This window comes from Lonchura striata, chromosome 34, assembly GCF_046129695.1.
Source record: "Lonchura striata isolate bLonStr1 chromosome 34, bLonStr1.mat, whole genome shotgun sequence".
Classification (NCBI taxonomy): domain Eukaryota; kingdom Metazoa; phylum Chordata; class Aves; order Passeriformes; family Estrildidae; genus Lonchura; species Lonchura striata.
In genome coordinates, this window is record NC_134636.1 from 5,099,578 (window position 1) to 5,119,702 (window position 20,125).

Below are 20,125 nucleotides of genomic sequence, written 5' to 3' on the forward strand. Positions count from 1 at the left end.
GTCCCCCAGGGCCAGAGCCTTGGCCAGGGCTCCTTCACCCTGTTACCAACGAGGGCTTGAGAGCGCTGAAAAGTCCCCGGCAAGGGAGCAGCAAAAACCAGATTTAATATTAAGCGACAGCACCACAAAGTTCCTTGGCAAGAGTCACTCTGCTCCTGACTGAACACTTCACACTTAAGGCACCCCTAGGAAACAAATCAACCACAAATCCAAACAAAATCCAGGCAATCAAACTGAAATGATCAGAGAACTGTCCCTTTATGTGGCACAGGGACACACAGAACAGTGAGGGCAAGGATAAAAGGAATATGGGCCAAAAGCTGAACAGAGCTCAAATTTAACAGGACTTAACTTATACCTCAACCTTAACTTCTACCTTCAACTTCAAAATTTAGCAAAAGAACAGATATTAACAGTATTTAACATAACTTATAACCTATGACTTTTCAATTTAACAGAGGAATATCGTTTAACAGTATTTAGCTCAGCTTATAACTTATAGCAAAAAACAACTCTTAGCAGCATTTAACTTAGCTTAGGCTGCATCACTTGACCTCACTTACAGGCCTGACTGGCTCAGCTATCCAGGGCACTCAGAGCCCTCAGAGAGCAGCCTTTCTGCCACATTCCCCAGCACAGGCACTCCTGTGTGCACACAGACACAGAGAGTCAGTGCAAGGCATCTGTGAGAAATTCCCCTGAGGGCAGGGAAATGCTCCCTGAGGATGCTTTGGCATCTCCCCAGCAGGGAAGGGTTGAGCCTGGAGGAGTGGGGGGATCGGCCCAGGCTCCCTCGTTGTTCGGGATCCCCGAATTCAGCAAACGGGAGAGTTCCTGGCTCGGAGAGACCCCACTCAGAGGGAGTCGCTGGCCCAGGAGAGCTCCAAGGGCTCCTTTTGGAGCGCTGTTTGTAGGGTCCCAAGAGAGCGGCTGCAGTCCCAGCCATGTTTCATCCTGGCTGCACTTGGCATCAGCAGCTTTCTTTGGCAGGGTGAGAACAGGGATGTTGTGCCACTGAGGGGACACAAACAGTTCCAGGGCTGCTCCTAAAGTAACCAGGAGCTGGCTGGGCAGCAGCAGTGCCTGGAGCAGACAGTGTTTGTGAGGAGCTCCAGAGGAGCTGAGCCCAGGGGCTGCTGGCCAAGGCCAAGGCCCAGTGAGCATTTCTCAGCTGGCAGGGCAGCCTGAGAAGGGGAGGAGGGAATGCACCAGCACAGGAACCATGGAACCAAAGGAGCATTGTGACACTGTGGGGCCTGTGAGACCAAGGGGCCATTGTGACACTGAGGGGCCTGTGAGACCAAGGGGCCATTGTGACACTGTGAGGCACCATGGAACAATGGACACCATTGTGACACTTGAGGGACAGATTGGATCATGGAGACCATTGGGATACTATGATGCCCAATGGAATCAGCAAAGCATTGTGACACTGTGAGGCTACATGGAACCAGTGAGACCATTGTGACCCTGGGGTCCCCACAGAACCAAGAAGACCATTGTGACACTGTGGGGGCCTCGTGTCATCAGTGGTCCATTGTGACACTGTGGAGCCAAAGGAGATCATTGTGACACTGCAAACCCCCATGGTCCAAAGGTCCATTGTGACATTGTGGGTTTCATGGATCAGAGGACTCACGTGTCATTGTGGGGCCTGGGGAACCATGGAGACCATTGGGACACTCCGTGGCCTCATGGAATCTTTGGAACCATTGTGAAACTAGGAGGTCTCATGGAACCCAGGGGCTATTGTAACACTGTGGGGCCCCATGCAACCAAAGGAACACAGAACAGGTCTGGCTGGTTTGGCCTCCCGTGGACTGCCTGACTGGTCCAGCTGACCTTGGCATGTTAAAGGTCTCTTCTCCTCTGTAACTGGGGCTCACTGGGACAGGAAACACTGGGGCTCCCTGCTTTCTTTTCAGTGGAAAAGAACTCTCCTTCTCCTCCAAGTGCCCATGGCCAGAACTGGGATTTTACGTCCAAGTGTCCTTTTATCCAGGGATTGTTCCCATAGGAATATTGCCAGGACAAGTCTGGTTGGAAGTGGTTTCATGAGGGTCACCTCTCATCTGTGCCCAAAACACTGGGGAAGGCTCCATGCTTTCCTTCCTATGGGAAAGAATTGTCCTGTTGTGTGTTTTTATTTAGTTTGATATTTGTTCTGTGTATGTTCAACCCCCAACCCCTAATCTCCTCCCTTCCCCAGTTGTCAATCTTCCCAAGCTCTTCCCTACCCCCCTCCCCTCCAAGTTGTCAATCCTCCCTTTCCCTGCCCCTTTCCCCAGAACATTCCCTGTCACTCCTCCTAGCCTCCTCCCCTGCTTCCAGAGCATTCCCTGTCTATTTAGTGAAGCTCAGCACCCTTTTGGTTACTTTGTGTTTGTCTTGGTTCGACAAGACAGGAGTCTGTGAAAGAAGGCAAAGCCTCCTGTGCAATGGAGAACGGCAAACCCCCCTCCCTCTGAATTACCAGGATCTTTAAATTAAAAGGCTCTCAGGCAAAGATATGGGAGTGGGAGTAACAATTCTTTACTAGGAGAAAACTAGACAACAATTTAAAAAAGGCAAATGCAATCGGTACAAACAAAACCAGTGAAAGAAAAAAGAAGTCCAGAACCTGAGGGGTGCCAGTATCAGTTCTGCTGGGACAATTGCTTCCCTTGCAGTGGCTGATGAATTGTAGCTGCAGTGGTGATCTTTAGAAGGGTATAGTTTTCCTCTGAAGATCTGGTGGCAGTGGGGCCGGTCTTCCTCTGCGCCGGGGTTGCCTCTGAGCTCCGCCGCCGTCGGCTCAGCGCGCGCCGGCTGCTTCGCTGCGAGTGCCGCCGAAGAGAGCTGCTTCTCCGGGAATCCCGCGAAGAGAGCAAAAGCGAACTGCTTCTCTCCCTAAAAGCTACCCCTTTATACCATAATAGAGTGCTTGGCTTCCCCCTCTGGGCGGGACCCCCCTCACTTACCAGCCCGGCAGGGAGTCAGTCAATAGTGTATAAACAAACCATTGCCTTTACGGGGCAAACCATTGTCTCTGAGAGAGATAACAAAACCTGTCCGACAGGTTTGCCTTCAACAGATGGCAAATAGAATACAAGCTTATTTTACAACCCAGGACAGTGTTACTCCACTCCCCTGTTTCCCCTGATCGGTTTGTGCTCTGTTAGTCCCTCCTTAGACTCTTCCCCAGGCGTACCCTCACTGGTTGCTGTTCCTATACCCCGCCTCTTGAGTTCTGGTATAAAACCTTTGTTCACCCTCCCCAGACGGTCTTGGGGCTCACTGAATGAAACCATCCTGTTCACCCCGAAGTCCCATGTTGCCTCCCCACGCCAAGTGGGACTGCAGAGCTTCACAGGGGGAGCAGCCGCCCATTCTCTTCCCTCTCACTGCCCAGCACTCCACTGCTCGGGGCATCGCGGCGAGAGAGGCTGCCCGTATTACAACCTTCTCCTGCTTCTCCAGGTGCCCATGGCCAAAATTGGGATTCTGTCTCCAAAATTCCCTATATCCAGAGGCTGCCTGCAGACAATCTGCCATTCCTGACAAGTCTGGCTGACCTTGGCTTTGTGAGGCTCTCATCTGCCTTCCAAACACTGGGGCTCTGTGCTTTCCTTCCTATGGAACAGAAATCTTCTTATCCAGGTGCCTATGTCCAGAATTGGGATTACACCTCCAACATTGCCTGGTGTGAAAGACTGGAGGAGATTGTTGGCTGGAAACATTTTGTGTGTGGGGGAGGAAGGGGCAGGTCCAGCCCTGCCCGGCCCTGGAACCCCAGCACTGCCCTGCCCTGGAACCCCAATCCCCCCAGAGCCTCTATCCCAGCCCAGCAGTGTCTGCCAGTCCCTGGCACAGCACAGGCAATGCTCCACAGCCACCTCTGGAGCTCCCAGCCCAGCTCCTGAGTGACCAAATGACCCCAAGTCCTCCCTGGGGCTGGCGCAGCAGAACTCAGAGGCACCAGCGGCTCCAGCTGGGAAATGGAGTGTGGGATGGGGCTGTGAAAGCCCTGCCTGGGCTGTGCCAAGCAGGACACAGAAGCTCTGACCCTCATCCCCCAAGCAACTCTCTCAAGACGACATTTAAAAGGAATTACAATAATTTGTGTACTCTGAGTTAGATTCACTGGAGAAATAGTGCCCCAAAGCTCACTAACATTCAGAATACTTGAACAAGTCAAGCCCCTGGGAATAATTTGATTTAAGTTTTCAAATCTTTTGTGATTAATTAGGCAGGCTTTAGTAGTGTATTCAAAGTGAATGCTTTATTTTTACAAAGACACAGAAAAGATTTGTTAGGTCCTGTTTCATTTTTTTACTCCACATAAATGAATATGTGCAATCTCCACTTGACACTGAATCCAAGTACCTCCTCATGCAGTTGGAATAGATACGAAAATCAAGACCATTGATGGCTGACAATCCATCAGACGCTGTCCCTACCCCCACCCCACCATTTCCCCCATCCAAACCCTGGCCCTCAGAGCAGCCTTGTGCAAATCTGAGCTCCCTCCAGCCCAGGCTGCACCTGCAGGTTTCAGCTCCTTGGCTCCAACCCCCACCTGCTTTCCTTGGAGTAAGAGCTGCCTGAGACACAGAGGGATGTTCAATTCTTGTCAGCCAACAAAGCCAAGGGAAGGCACAGCTCCATCAAATGCAGAAGTCATTCCTCTGCTGGCTATTAAATCTACTTTGCACAGTAGCCAGTCTCAGAGCAATGGAAAACACTTCTGTACCCAGCACAGATCCCAAGGTCCCCCCAAACCCTCCCTGCCCCAATTCTGCCCAAATTTGCTCTTTGCACACACGAGTCACGTGCTGAAGTCAGGAGCTTCCTCCATGCCCAGAGGGAGGAAAAGAGAGAAAGTGGATGAAGAGCTCTCCTGTGCAGAGCCAAGGTCCCAAGTGCCCCTGCAGTGGAAACCACAACTCATCAGGTTTGTGTCCTTTGGGCTCAGGGATGGTGACACTCAGAGGCACAGAAAGGTTTCTTGCCAACAAACAGGAGTTGAACATTCGAACAATTTAATAACCATCACAGACTTTCCTTTTTCTTGGAACTGTTTAAACCTGCTCTGGACTGAAAACCCAGAAAAACACCAGCAGCTCACACCTGTGGCCCACCGAGGTCTGGGACCCTGCATTCCAGTGCCAGAGGGACTGAGAAGAGACCGAGTGAGCCAACTACAACCCACAAAAAGGACTTTCTGAATTGCCATCTCTTCAGAACTCTGAGGGGGTTTATTTCATATTATTCATGCTTGTGAACACTTTACTTATTAAATAAACTGGTTTTTTCCACTTTTCTCCAGGGAAGTCTTCTCCTGAAATAGTAGGGAGAGGGGCTGCTTGAACTTGATTTTTAGACGGACTCCTTTTGGAGGTTTCCTCACAAAATTTGCCCTAAACCAGGACAAACAGTCACAATTGTGCCACTTCAGCAGTGGCACAACTCCCCAGCCCCCCAGGAAAAGAAAGGACATGTAAAGTTATCCAAACATTTGGCCTGCTTTGCTGCAAAAGTTGTGCTGCATAGACAGTGCAGTGTGGAAAGCCAAGAGAAGCTGCAGCAGGTGGCAAATCTTGGGACAGAAGCTCGACCTTGTTCTCCATGAGAGGTTCTTGTCAAGAGCAGACAGGAGAAGATTCCTGGAGAAGTGGAACAGCGTTGCAGAAGTGAAATGAAAATGAAATAAAGTATCTAAGATGTTTTCCTCTTTATTTCTATGCACCCCATTTCCATGTTGTAGGACTTCTCCATGCCATGAATTCCAAATGGATCTCACCTCTATGATGGGTCACTTAGCAAATTATAAACACTCTAAAATACCATAAGCTACACGCAGTTTTCCTTCCCCTTCCTTCTTTCCTTTTTACTGGAAAGCAACGCTGGAGCCAGAAGTGCAGTGCTTGGGTCAGGTAGGAATCCTACAGCAAGGGAATGTGCCCCAAGGGTGTTTGAGCCTCAGCAAGGACAATGCACAGCAGCGACACAGCAGAGGGGATTCCTCTGCCAGTGTGCAGGAGTCAGGACTCTGGATCTGGGCTCCACACTGCAAAGTTCCCGTGTCTGGACAGACGAAGGGGCTGTCCCCGGGGCGCGCGGGGCTCGGCCGTGGGGCTCGTGGGGCGAGCGGGGAACGGACACGCGGACAAACGGCCTCGGTGCTTCAGTTGCAGAGGCAGCAGCGGCGGCGGCGGCAGCAGCGGCGGCAGCAGCGGCAGCAAAAGCAGTTTTTCTCTTCTTTCTCGTTCTCTTTTCTCTCTCCCGCTGTCGGACACCTTCCCCTCGGTGTCCCTTAGCCGGTGTCCCTCTCCTCTCCCCGCCTCCTTCTCCCCATGCCGGGCCGGGCCATGCCCCCTGCCCGCCCCCGGCCCCGGGCGGGGCTGCCCCGTCCCCGGCCCCGCCCGCCCCGCCGCGGTCTCGCCTCCGCCCGGCTCTGGCCGTGCTGGCGGTGGCGCTGCCGGGCGGGCATCAGTGCCTGGGGCTGGGCCGGCATCGCCGCCCTTTGGCTCCGCCTGGCCCGAGCCCGGCCCCGGCCCCACCGCAGGGTCCGGCCCCGGCGCCGGCGCCTCCCGGGCCCCGCGGAGGACACACGCGGCACGGCCGCTCCCGCCGCCCCCGCTGCGGCTTCCCCGGCCCGAGCTCCGCCGCTCGGCAGCGCGGCCGCCGGCCCCGAGCCTCCCGTGTCCCGTTGCCGAGACCGAAGGCCTGGGGATGGCCGGCCCGAGGCGCTCGGGGGGCGCTCGGGGGCCGCTCCTGGCCCCGGGCCGAGCGCTGACAGCTGCGTCCCGCCCGCAGGGAAGGCGCAGGAGGCCCTGCAGGAGCGGTACCGAGTGGGTTCGCTGCTGGGGCGCGGCGGCTTCGGCAGAGTGTTCGCAGCCACGCGGCTCTCGGACGGCGCCCCGGTGAGCGGCGGGGCCGGCGGCGGGCATGGAGGAGGAGGAGGAGGAGGAGGAAGGAAGAGAAGGAGGAGGAAGGAGGAGGCAGAGGAGAAGGAAGCAGGAGGATGGGGCTCGTCAGGGCGGGCGGCGAGCTCAGCCCGCTGCTGCCTTTGGCTTGCAGGTGGCCATCAAAAGGGTGCCACGGAACCGCGTCCGGCGCTGGGGCGAGCTGGTGAGTGAGCGGGGCCAGCGGGAACAGCCGGGCCGTGCCGGGCGGGGATGAGGCGAGGCCCGGCATGGGGGAAGCCACCAGGACGCCTCGATGGGGAGCGGGCGTGGGGCCAGCGCAGGGCGCAGAGCATCCCGGGCTGGCTGAGGGCTTCCCCTGTCCTGGCACGACATCAGTCCCACTGGTGGCACCGTGGTCCCCCCGCAGCCCGACGGCACCAGCGCACCTCTAGAGATCGTCCTGCTGGACAAGGTGTCCACCGGCTTCCCTGGTGTGGTCCAGCTGCTGGAGTGGTTTGAGCTCCCCAACAGCATCGTGATGGTGCTGGAGCGGCCGGAGCGGTCTCAGGACCTCCTGCATTTCATTCGGGCACGGAGGTTCCTGTGTGAAGAGGTGGCACGGGAGCTGTTCCGCCAGGTGCTGGAGGCCGTGCGGCACTGCACCAGCTGCGGGGTCCTGCACCGCGACATCAAACCAGAGAACATCCTGGTTGACCTGGCCACTGGCCAGGCAAAATTGATCGACTTTGGCTGTGGCACCTACCTGCAGGACACAGCCTACACTGACTTTGCAGGTGAGCCCTGGCAGGGGTGTGCTCCCGGTCCCACCATCTCATGGCCCAACATCTCACAGGCCAAGCTGGGTGTGGCAGCGAGGATTCTCCCTTTTGCTGCCAGTCAGGGTACTGAGTCTTTACCTGAGCTGCTTTTGAGCGGGGCTGGGTGGGGAGGCATCTTCCAGCCCCGCTGGCAGCCTTTGCCCACCACTCTGCCTGGGGCTGGGGTTGGAGCAGCAGCAGCCAGCCTGACAAAAGCACCCGTGGGTGGGGGTAGCAGAGGAGGGGGCCAGGACCAGTGCACCAGCCAGTTTGGTGTGCAGGCGAGAGGAAGGGCTTGGACTGCTCCACTCACTTTGTTTTCATAATATTTTATGAAAACATAAAATATTGCCTTCATAATATTTTTGGGGCACTGCAGGCAGGGAGGATAAGGACCCAGCCCTGAGTAGGTTTTTGCTTTACATGTCATGATCAGGCCTTGCTGGGGCTTCTGCTGCCCTCTTCCAACACCAGTGGCTTCTTGTCCAGCCCTGAGTTTGTACACAAGTCCCAGGTGCTGGCGAGAGTGCAGCAGTCACCCCGTGTGCCACTGGGGCAGCCCCTGCATGCCCAGGGATGCTGGGGCCAGGCTCTGGAAGCAGCAGCATCCCCCTGATGAACTCCATCTGTATTCCACAGGAACACTGTCATACAGCCCCCCGGAATGGACCCGCTTGGGCTGGTACCATGGCAAGGCAGCAACAATCTGGTCCCTGGGCATCCTGCTGCACCAGATGGTCTGTGGGCAGCACCCTTTCAGGAGGGACCGGAAGATCAGCTGGGACCATCAGCTGTCGCTGCCACAGCGGCTCTCTCTAGGTGGATCCTCATCTCTGGCCACGGGGGAACACCAGTGCTGGGAGACAGCAGCGGGCTCGTGAGCATCTCGCTCTGGCAGCTGCTGAGGAGGTGGCACATGTCCTGCTCTCCTGCTCTCCTCCACAACAGGGAATTGATGGGAAAGTTTAGGCCCAGCTGGGAGCACAAAAGCAGCATGGCCTGGGCATGGGAAGAGTGGGGCAAAGCAGACGGGAGCCTTCTCTAGCTGACCGGTGGTTTCTGGTTTCTCTGCCCAGAGTGCCAAGATCTTATCAGGTGGTGTTTATCCATGCACTTCTTGGACAGACCTTCCTTAGAAGACCTCTTCTGTGAACCATGGATACAGGATATTCACCTGTCATAGATGAAGGGAGAGAGCCTCATGCACACTTTGCTGCAGGGCCCTGGTAAGTTACAGCTCTACACATGCTCTGGCAATCAGAAGCAAGGAAACCGAGATTTTTCCCTGCCTGTATCAATGCACTGGGGTTGTTTGGTGGGAACACACAGCCCTTGTGCTGGAGCTGAGCTGCTCTGCCCAGCACTGGTGGCTGCCATCCAAGGTGGTTTTGCTTGTCCAGTTGCCTGACAGCTGGGGCCCTGGGTAGAGCCCTGACAGCCTGGTCTGACCCCCAGGGAAGGAGAAGGAGCCCCTGGAGAATCTGTACCAGGTGGGGCTGTTGTTGCCGAGACAGCGAGGACGACATCAAAGATGACAACCTCTTCTTCAACTTGGACACTGGCAGCTGAAGATGATGGACTTCTGGCACCTTCTCCAAAGCCAGGCTCCACAGCGAATTTGCAGATGAGTCCACAGCCAGGGAAATGCTCCCAGATTTGGGCATTGCTCAGACTGGCTGGGAACAAAAGGTTCCCCCTGTGCTGGGGCAGATGCAACTTCAGTTGGCTGCCCAACTGCTTTTTGGCAGGGCTGGGGGCATGGGTTGGGGTGGATACAAAATGGGAGTTGGCTCCTGGCCCTGCTAACAGCCCCCACCACCCAGCATGGCCTGGGCTGACGCTGGGGCTGGGGCTGGGGCAGCCAGCCCGACACAAACAAACCCCCATGGTGGGAGCAGAGGTGGGACTCTAGAACCTGTGCAGGGGCTGCTTTGCTTTGCAGGCAAGGAATGGCTTGGCCTGCTCCACTGCCCTTGTTTGCTTTGGGATCACTGTTATTCTGGGGGGTAGTTCAGGAGGGGAAAGTGTGGGCTTCTCTCCCCCATGGGTGGGATTTTCCCTAGCATGTGGAGGTTGGGCCTTCCTCAGACCCCTGACAGAGATAAGAGTTGTTTTCTTGTTTCCCCATGTCTCTAATCACTTTTCAACAGTTTGTTGTTTGTTTTTCTAGAGAAGCGTTCAGTGTAAGGTCCAGTCGGGATTGGGAAGTGCTTGGGAGCAGCTGCAGCGTGGATGGGCCGTGCCCTTGGAGAAGGCTGAGGACATCATTTGGGACCAGCTTTTCTCCCAGCGGAGGATGGCATGAGGTGAGTCCTGGCCTGCTTGGCATGGTGGGATCAGAGCTTTTGGGAGATGGCAACAAGCACAAGGAGTCTCCTGCTCTGGGCAGCTGCTGAGGGCTGGATGTGCTGTGGCTGGCTGCAGGCTGGGAATGTCCTGCCCTCCTGCTCTGCTCCCAAAGGCAGCAGTGATGGGCAGCTCTGGGCACGGCTCTGGACACAGCCAGCATGGCCTGGGCTCTGTGGGCAGCTGGGACAAGGGGACAGGAGCCTTCAGCTGACGGGTGGCTTCTGGTTTCTCTCCTTGCAGCCGGGCTCTGTGGGTGCTGAGGCTGCTCTGGGCTCTGCCAGGGCTCTGCTGGGCTCTGCCCTGGGCACAGCTGGGCTGGCTCTGCCCTCACATTGCTCTGACAGCTTTGCATCAGACGAGCCCGTTTGAGCACAGTGCCTGAGCTTTCTCCTTTGGCAGGTGAGTGAGACTCTCCTGCAGGCCAGGAGATTACAGCTGGGGACACACATCCAACTGGCAAGGACCCAGACTCTCCACAGTCCCAGCTGAACCCCTGAATCTCCGCAGGAATGCCTGGATCTCCACTATTCATTCTTCATTTCTTTTTGGCTGGAATTGTGCAGTTGCACTTTCTTCCTCCTCTAGAAGTGCCATGAGTGGCCAAAGCTGGCAAGTGAGCCGTGTTCCTGAGGCAGTGCAGTCTGGAGCTGATGGATGGAGAGTTGCCCTTCCCACTTCCAAACCAGAGCAAAAGGCCGTAAGTGGGATTTTTCATCTGTAAGAAACCCGTGACAATTTCAGAGGGAATGTGCAGCTCATTCACAGAGTGAGAAGGAAGGTCATCTTCTAAAGGATTTGGGGTTTGACAGAGTTTAGATTCCCAGTCCTGTCTGGAACTGGGAGGGCCCCAATCAATTCCTATTGCTTTGACCACAATTTAAAATAACAATGTTGGAAACAAGCCCCAAAAACTTTAAAAAAGGCTGCTGAGGTCAGTAAGATGGATCCATGCCATCAGGACATTTACAATGTAAATAACAGAGTTCTCTTTTTAAACAGATCATTTACCTCTTAATGCAAAGTTACAGAAGTTGTTTCACTAATACTTGGATTTTATTTGTATCTTTTACAATTCATCGAATTGGGTTTGTTTTCTTTTTCCTTTTCTTTTTTTTTCTCTAAATAGAGGTCCTGGCCCTCTTGCAGCCAAAGGGGAAAGGGCTCCACCAAGCCTTGTTACCCACAGACAACATGGTAAAACTGAACACTAAAGGACCTTGGGGGCATTATTCTGGAATTAAAAAAGTACCAGCTCCATGGACAACAGAATTATTGTTCCTAACTTGAATGAGATTGAGCAAAAAGAATGAAGAACGGTGTCACTAAAGTACTACTGATGTCTGTAATTTGTACCTTGATAGTCAGCCAGAACCTTTGTTTGCCAAAACACCTCCAGAGTTTCACCAAGGGATCAGTCATCAAAAATGTTTTGAAAATGTAAAGACCAAGGTAGCCAAAGCACTCAGTGTCACTAATTGCTGGGTATGTTCTCAGCTGAAGCTGGGAGCAATGGGGTTCCCTTGGAGGGCTCACCCTGTGTGGTGGCCAGAACTCTGTCAATGGGCTCTGCCTCGTAACGGAGTCAGTGAAGGGACAGTTACAGAAAACTCTGCTGTGGGACACAGGAATGCAATGATCAGTGTGACAGGATTCACGCAGATTTCCCGTCAGGAGAAACCAAACCCTGTTATAGTTCTAGAGGCTACAGTGTCATAAGATTTCTGTGCTTTACCATCACTGCCAATGCCAGTAGAACTTGGGGTGCTGCAGCTGGTCAGTGTCAGTGTCACACCACTCCCAGCTGCAGGGCCACCATTTAGGCTCCTTCAGCAACAAGCACACAGAAGACTTAGGGCCCAGAGAACATTTTCCACCCAAAGAGTGCCTTTGGTTTCAGAAAGCAAAAGATTCTGGTTCACCCTGTGCCCCATGTGCGCTGCCCTGTCCCGTGGAGTTGACATGAATGAGCTGAATGGATTATTAGAAGAGCTAGCAAATGGTACTGTTAAAATGTCACATCCTATGAGCTCCAACAAACACAAATGGGGCCTCCAGGGAACTGCATGGCCTTGGATTATCTGCTTGCTGGCCAAGGAGGAACCTGGGCTATCAGGGGATGGGGATGTTGCACTGCTAGCAGTGATGGGTTTGAAGGCCAACAGTCAGGAATCACCTTGACAGAAAGAGCAGTAGAAGAGTGGCAGAAAGAAGAAAATTCTTCTTGGTGGGATTGGCTTCATGGCTGCCAAATTGGAGGCTGCTGTGAAATGCATTCATGGCAGGGCCTATCATCATTGCAGTGTGTGCACTTGGTGAGTTGCTGGGACACTTTGTGCTGGGAAGTGGAGTATTGAGACCTTTCTTAAAAGATACAGTGTCAAGACAAGAGAGGCATTTGGTAAATAAGGGAGAATGGCAACAATTTAGGTATGTTTTAAAAGGAACATGAATAGCTCTGAGTAATGAACTTAAACTGCACTTAATTGTAGAACAAGAGGAGATGCCTTTATGCTTAATACCTAAATCTAAGCTGTGTTACTGAAAGAATTGTTATGAAGGTTGTAGTTGATTGTAGGTCTCAGGACCGATCAAAGTACCATGGCCTGAACAGGTTGTGATCAAAGCCTGAACAGGCTGTGAGGCAAAGGTCACCTCTAATTGAACCTTCCGAGCAAATGTTGTATTTGTATCCATTCATTAACGAAGCATGATTAACAACATGATCAATGTATGTGTTCCTTGATAAAACATGGATTATCTTTCTGTATTTAGAAACAGTCAAGGCCACATCTGGCCTTGTTTGGGGGTGAAGGATCAAAGTCAACTCCCTTGGTTCTTCCTTCAGCCCTGGCCAGGCTTTGGGAGAAAGCAGTCAGGAGAATGAAAGCAGATGTTCTCGCAGTAGCAGTGATGCCAGCTTGTTTGTTAAACAGTGTAAAAGCTGTGTCCTCTCACAGCTTTGGGGTTGGAGCTTCATTGGCTGCAGAGGTGGAGGCACCTGCAGGAATTCCCAGTGTCTGGGAGTGGCTCTCCAGTCCTTGGCTTCCCCCAGCTGATGTGTGGCTGTGGATGATGGTAAAGCCTGAGGCTAACTGGTGATGGATCTTTCCTTAATCACTCCAGGCAATCTCTGGTAGCAATGACTGGATGCATTGCTGAGCTTTTTTGTAATGCTTTGCTAATGATGATGTGCTTTGCTGAGCTTATCCTTTTGTAATTCTTTGCAGCTGTGCATTATATAAATGACACAATTCTTTCACTTGGTGTCTGTGTCTTTGGTGCTGACCCTGCCCCCTCCAGCCTATGTGTTACCTGGGAAGAGAAAAGCCATCACTCCAAATGTCCCCCCTTCCTCCTTGTTCCCCCCACTTTATACCCTGAGTGTGATGCCCTATGGTCTGGGGTATCCCCAGGGTCAGTGGGGGCCACCTGTCCTGGCCGTGTCCCCTCCCAAGCTCTCCCGCAGCCCCAGCCCCTCTCCAGCGTGGCCAGAGGAGGGGCAGGCCAGGCTTTGGCTCAGTGGGAGCTCAGCAAGAACAAAAGCATCTCTGTGTGCCCAGCCCTGTGCTCAGCACCCGGCCCAGCAGCGTCTCAGTGCCAGGGTCTGTGCCATCAGTCCCTGCCAGAGGTTTCCATGGCACCTGCCAGGCCAGGTGACCCAGGTGTGGTGTCCCAGTGAGGGCTGCCATGCAAACAGTGCCCAGCACTGCCCCTTTCTGTCTGCCTGACCCAGCCTTGGCCCTGGCCCTGGTGTTTGCTGCTGGTTCTGCGGTGCCTGACCGGCCCGCGCGGCACAGGGCAGGTGGCCACGGCACAAACCCACAGCAAGGGCTCCCCTCTGGCTCTGGGCAGTGACAGCAGCCCTGAGCAATGGGCTGACGCAGTGGGGTCGGTGCAGTGTCCATGGCAGCAGTCCCTTGCAATGGCCAGTGCAGGTTGGGATGATGATCCACCCTCACAGCCGGCCCAGGGCAGGTGTGCGGTGCCCTTCCCCACAGCCTGTCTGCACAGAAGCACTTCCAGGGCTCTCTGCCTCTCCCTTCCCTCACTCTTGAGTCACTCACACACCTCCCAAGGACCCACTGGGAGCTTTGAGCTGCAAGGAGTGCAAAGCTGGTCTGTCCTTCAGGAGTTGCTCTCATTCTGCCCTGAGCCAACTCTGGATTTGTGTTCATTGCAGAACTTCCTGTGTGTCTACAGCATTCCTTGCAGGGCTCTGCCTTGGGAAAGTAGAATCTCCTTGAGGTGCCTAGGGCTTGCACACACTTGAGGAGTGTGTCTGTTTTAAATGGGGAAGCTTAGGAGTTTTAGTTTGGTTCAAAAAGTAAAAGAAGAAAACCCCTCTTTGCCTGAGCGCAGCCATTTCTCCAAGCACAGCAGGTCCCAGGTGACTGAGCAGAGACAGGACAGGCTTGGGCTATGTGGAGCAAGGTTGTCCACACTGCCTCAGACCTCAAGGCACAGCTTCTCTGACTAGGCCAGACATCCTCAGGAGAGTCCCTGGGCTAGTATCAGTCGCTGAATGCTGCAGCCACCTCTGCTTTAAATAGAACAATCATAAAATATACTCTTCAAAGAGGAATGTGGATTTATTGGAAGCTCTTGCAAATAGTTTTCCATCAGTATTGTAGGAAACCTTCCTAATGGACTGCACTAGAGCAGAGGGAGATCTGGGCAGAGCCATGGTTTGTCAGGACTTGCTTGATCCCAGTGAGCCCTGTGGTGCATTTAGAGCTGAGCCCTGGAAGCTCAGGGCCTGAGAGGAGATTGCACCAACCTAACCAGGAGTCAAAGTCCGAGGGAAAACCCAAAGTGTCTCAAAGCATGAATGGGTCCCCTGAGGTCCATCCACAACACAGACCCCTCATGGACTCGTTGGAGGAGAGAATTGGAAGCCAGGATGGCACAAACCTCTCAAAGACTCAGTGTGGGAAGGAGAAAGGAAAGTACCTTAAAAGAACTGCACTAGCTTGAAGCATTAATGATCCCCATTGAGTGTTGTTACTGACAAAGAATCTCCAGGGACTAATTCCAGCTGATAATTGGAGGCCATGGTTGCACAAAGCTCTCAGGGACTCCAAGGCAAAAGCCCAAGTCCTTGGAAGAAGCTGCAGTCCCTGGGAGCATGAAGGAGGGCCCAGGGCCATTGCTGCCCAAGGCTGCCCAGGCCAGGAGTGCAGGGAGGCAAAGGCTGTGTGGGCAGCTCAGCTGCTGAGCAGAGCCTGGGCTGGCTGGAGGCAGCAGAAAGGCCAAGGCCTGAGCCCCAGCCCAGGGAAGGCAGATCCTGTCCCTGCCCGCTTGCTCAGGGCTCTTCCGGGAGCACTGCACATGGAGGGGTGCTGAGGGCATGTCCTGGGTTGTAAGATAAGCTTGTATTCTATTTGCCATCTGTTGAAGGCAAACCTGTTGGGCAGGTTTTGTTATCTTTTCCAAGAACCGGTTTTGCTCCTAAGAGGTAATGGTTTGTTAGTGGGCCATTGACTGATTCAATGCAGGGCTGGTAACATAACACCATCCTATTGTGAGATGTTCCACCCAGAGGGGGAAGCCAAGCACTCTTTTATTGGGTATAAAGGGGTAGCTTTTGGGGAGGCAGGCAGCTCGCGCTCTCTTCGCGGGATTCCTGGAGAAGCAGCTCTCTTCAGCGGCACTCACAGCGAAGCAGCCGGAGCGCGGTGAGGCGGCGGCGGCGGAGCTCGGAGGCAACCCTGGCGCAGAGGAAGACCGGCCCCACTGCCACCAGATCTTCAGAGGAAAACTATACCCTTCTAAAGATCACCACTGCAGCTGCAGTTCATCAACCACTGCAAGGGGAGCAATAGTCCCAGCAGGACTGCTACTGGCACCCCAAATCCTCAGGTTCTGGACTTTTTCACTGGTTTTGTTTGTACCGATTGCATTTGCCTTTTTAAATTGTTGTCTAGTTTTCTCCTAGTAAAGAATTGTTACTCCCATTCCCATATCTTTGCCTGAGAGCCTTTTGATTTAAAACTCCTAGTAATTCAGAGGGAGGGGGTTTACCTTCTCCATTGCACAGGAGGCTTTAGCCCTGCTTCGCAGATTCCTGTCTTGTCGAACCAAGACAGATTTTGGCGCCCAACGTGCGGCTCGAGGGCATTGAGAGGGAAAAAGGATTAACAGTTCTTAAGTAATTTGTTTTTTTTGTTGCGTGTAAAAACATCTTCAGCATCACCATGTGGTGTAGTTTACCTTGGTTTGGGTGGCATGTGATCGTAGCTATACTTTTCCCATTTGCAGACCCTTATCTAAAAATGGGTCCTATAACTAAGGCTACGGTGTCCGTTATCAAGTTTGGCTTCTGGGTTAATTGGGTGAGGAATTCATGGATCTTTAATTTCCTCTGGAAGGCACGTACATGGATTTATAGCTATCACACATTAACTGTATGTTTTTGGGGTTACTTTAATAACGGTACCTACTGTGAGGAAATAGCGCCTGGGCAAACTTTCTCCCAACCTTTTAACCATCTTTTTGGGTCTGCTCCACCAGTTCTCAAAGGGTTAAGATCCTTTCTAAGTGCTAATGACACCATACAATGGGTGGTGTTGCTGATAGTCCTGTTATATTTAGCATTCAGAGATAAGGGAAGATTAACCTGGATAACTACCCTCACACCTACACCACAGACTCGAGATGCTGCTGCTCCAGAGCCTGACCCTGCCCCACAGCCCACCTCAGAAATGAACCGCCCAGATTGGGTGAGGGTTCTGGTTAAGGAGATACAAGAGATGCTGAAGGAGTGCATTTCCCCAGCTGGTGAGAAACCAGCCCTTTGCCTTGAGGAAGGACAGTCTAATAGTACAGCTGTGGAACCCACAGATGTTACAACTGTCCAGGTTCCAGCTGAACCACAAAGGCAGTCACGGTCAGCAGCAGTGGCCCCGGTAGAAACAAGGAAGTCTAAGGTGAAAGCAGAGCACCCTGCAGATAGGGAGAGGAATGGAGGAACCTCACAACCCACAGGGGACCCAGAGATTGCTATCATCACCGAGTCCCTGACGTACGGAAGTCTTTGTAATCTGCATAAAGACATTGTGCGACGAGGGCGTGAGGCTTATACTACCTGGCTACTCCGGGTTTGGGATCTTATGGGTACAGGCGTGCAGCTGGACGGTGGTGAGGCAAGGAATTTGGGACCCTTGACCCAGGACTCGGGTATAAATCAGGTTTTTGTAAGGGAACCAGGGTCCCTTTCTCTCTGGGAGCGGCTCTTAATGAGTGTCAGGGAGAGGTTTGTCCACAGAGAGAGAATGCAAGAGCACCATCATAGAATGCGCTGGAAGACCCTCAAGGAAGGGATCCAACAGCTGAGGGAAGTGGCAGTATTGGAGGTACTCTTTGGGAGGGATGGACGACACAATAATGACCCTCACAAGGTCAGGTGTACGGGACAAATGCTGTGGAGTCTGGCAAATCTTGGGCCATCTCAATACACCACCTTCATTGCAACAATCAATGCTGACGCCCACCGGGAGACAATAGGTTCTGTTGCCAACAAACTTAGGAATTATGAGAGTATGATTAATGGCCCAATGCAGGCTCATATCTCAGCTGTGATTAAGGAGTTTAAAGAGGAGATGAGGGAGGAGATATGGAAGGTTAATACAGCACCCGTGAGAGTCACAGGCCCCAGAATCAGCGCCCAACAATCCCCAGCTAGAGAGAGAGGGTACACCCCAAGGGCTAATCTGTGGTTCTTCCTGCGTGACCATGGGGAAGACATGGGGAGGTGGGATGGGAAACCCACTTCTGTCCTGGCAGCACAGGTCCGTCAACTTAAGGAGGGAAACTCTAACCGGGGGAGTTCCACCAAAGTGAAGGTAGCCTCAACCTCCCGTGACCAAGCTTGTGGGTACAATCTGTCAGACCCCCTTGAAGGGACCTCTAGTATGTATGCCCAGGAAAGGAATGATAACCAGTGTTAGAGGGGCCCTGTCTCTAGCCAGGGAGAGGCACGGGAAAACCGGATCTTCTGGACAGTGTGGATCCGATGGCCTGGCACATCAGAGCCACAAAAATATGATGCTTTAGTTGATACTGGTGCACAGTGTACTCTGATACCATCGGGACATGTGGGGGCAGAGCCTGTTTCCATTGCTGGTGTGACAGGGGGATCACAACAATTGACTCTGGTGGAAGCCGAGGTGAGCCTGACTGGGAAGGAGTGGAAGAAACATCCTATAGTGACTGGCCCAGATGCTCCGTGTATCCTAGGCATAGACTTCCTCCGGAACGGCTATTACAAAGACCCAAAGGGACTCAGGTGGGCTTTTGGAATAGCCGCTGTAGAGGCAGAAGACATTAGGCAATTGAACGCCTTGCCTGGACTGTCAGAAAACCCCTCTGCAGTAGGACTCCTAAGGGTGGAAGAGCAACGAGTGCCAATTGCGACCTCGACAGTGCACCGCCGGCAGTATCGGACGGATCGAGATGCCGTGATCCCCATCCACAAAATGATTCGGGAGCTGGAGAGCCAAGGGGTGGTCAGCAAAACCCACTCACCCTTCAACAGCCCCATCTGGCCTGTGCGCAAATCTGACAAAGAATGGAGATTGACTGTGGACTATCGTGGTTTAAATGAAGTGACTCCACCGCTGAGCGCTGCTGTACCGGATATGCTGGAACTCCAGTACGAGCTGGAGTCCAAGGCAGCAAAGTGGTATGCCACCATTGATATTGCTAATGCGTTTTTCTCCATTCCTCTGGCAGCAGAATGCAGGCCTCAGTTTGCTTTCACCTGGAGGGGCGTGCAGTACACCTGGAACCGACTGCCCCAGGGGTGGAAACACAGCCCCACCATCTGCCATGGGCTGATCCAGACTGCACTAGAAAAGGGTGAGGCTCCAGAACACCTGCAATACATTGATGACATCATTGTGTGGGGGAGCACAGCGGCAGAAGTGTTTGAGAAAGGTGAGAGGATCATCCAGATACTACTAGAAGCTGGCTTTGCCATCAAGAAGAGCAAAGTCAAGGGACCTGCCCGAGAGATCCAGTTCCTGGGAGTGAAATGGCAAGATGGACGGCGCCAGATTCCCACTGAGGTCATCAACAAGATCACAGCTATGTCCCCACCAACCAGCAAAAAGGAAACACAAGCTTTCCTGGGTGCCAAAGGTTTCTGGAGAATGCACATTCCTGAGTATAGCCAGATTGTGAGCCCTCTTTATCTGGTTACCCAAAAGAAGAATGATTTCCACTAGGGCCCTGAGCAGCAACAAGCCTTCACCCAGATCAAGCAGGAGATCGCTCATGCTGTAGCCCTTGGCCCAGTCAGAACGGGACCAGAGGTCAAGAATGTGCTCTACTCTGCAGCCGGGAACCATGGGTTGTCCTGGAGCCTTTGGCAGAAAGTGCCTGGGGAGACTCGAGGCCGACCCCTGGGATTCTGGAGCCGAAGTTACAGAGGGTCTGAAGCCAACTACACTCCCACAGAGAAGGAAATCTTGGCTGCTTTTGAAGGAGTTCAAGCCGCCTCGGAGGTAATTGGCACAGAAACACAACTCCTCCTAGCACCCCGACTACCGGTGCTGGGGTGGATGTTTAAAGGAAAAGTTCCTACTACCCACCATGCCACTGACGCCACATGGAACAAATGGATTGCCCTCATCACTCAACGCGCCCGTATTGGAAACCTGAATCGCCCTGGGATTTTGGAGATAATTACGAACTGGCCAGAAGGTGAAAACTTTGGTCTCACTGATGATGAGGAGCAGGTACAAGTGACAAGGGCTGAAGAGGCTCCACCATACAACCAACTACCAGCAGAGGAGACCTGCTACGCTCTTTTCACTGACGGTTCCTGTCGCATTGTAGGGATGAACTGGAAGTGGAAAGCAGCCGTATGGAGCCCCACACGCCAAGTTGCACAAGCTACCAAAGGAGAAGGTGGATCAAGCCAGCTCACTGAACTCAAGGCCGTTCAGCTGGCTCTGGACATTGCTGAAAGGGAGAAGTGGCCAAAGCTCTACCTTTATACTGATTCATGGATGGTAGCCAATGCTATGTGGGGCTGGCTGGGAAGGTGGAGGAAGGCCAACTGGCAGC

At 53.3% G+C, this 20,125-nt stretch overlaps 1 protein-coding gene and 1 long non-coding RNA gene across 2 annotated transcripts; both read left to right on the forward strand.

The window, feature by feature from the left end:
* The first annotated feature begins 3,310 nt into the window (after positions 1–3,310).
* On the forward strand, positions 3,311–10,460 carry LOC144247840 (serine/threonine-protein kinase pim-1-like). Its single transcript, XM_077789497.1, has 9 exons — positions 3,311–3,459; positions 4,427–4,530; positions 6,799–6,905; positions 7,063–7,113; positions 7,318–7,684; positions 8,348–8,527; positions 8,785–8,934; positions 9,164–10,014; positions 10,298–10,460. The coding sequence occupies exons 1-7, from the start codon at positions 3,311–3,313 to the stop codon at positions 8,889–8,891; spliced, it is 1,065 nt and encodes a 354-aa protein (XP_077645623.1). The 3' UTR covers positions 8,892–8,934; positions 9,164–10,014; positions 10,298–10,460.
* A 1-nt stretch (position 10,461) lies between these two features.
* LOC144247867 (uncharacterized) lies at positions 10,462–13,316 on the forward strand. Its single transcript, XR_013341347.1, has 2 exons — positions 10,462–10,754; positions 11,184–13,316. It is a non-coding gene; the product is annotated as an uncharacterized LOC144247867 (long non-coding RNA).
* The last annotated feature ends 6,809 nt before the right edge of the window (positions 13,317–20,125 follow it).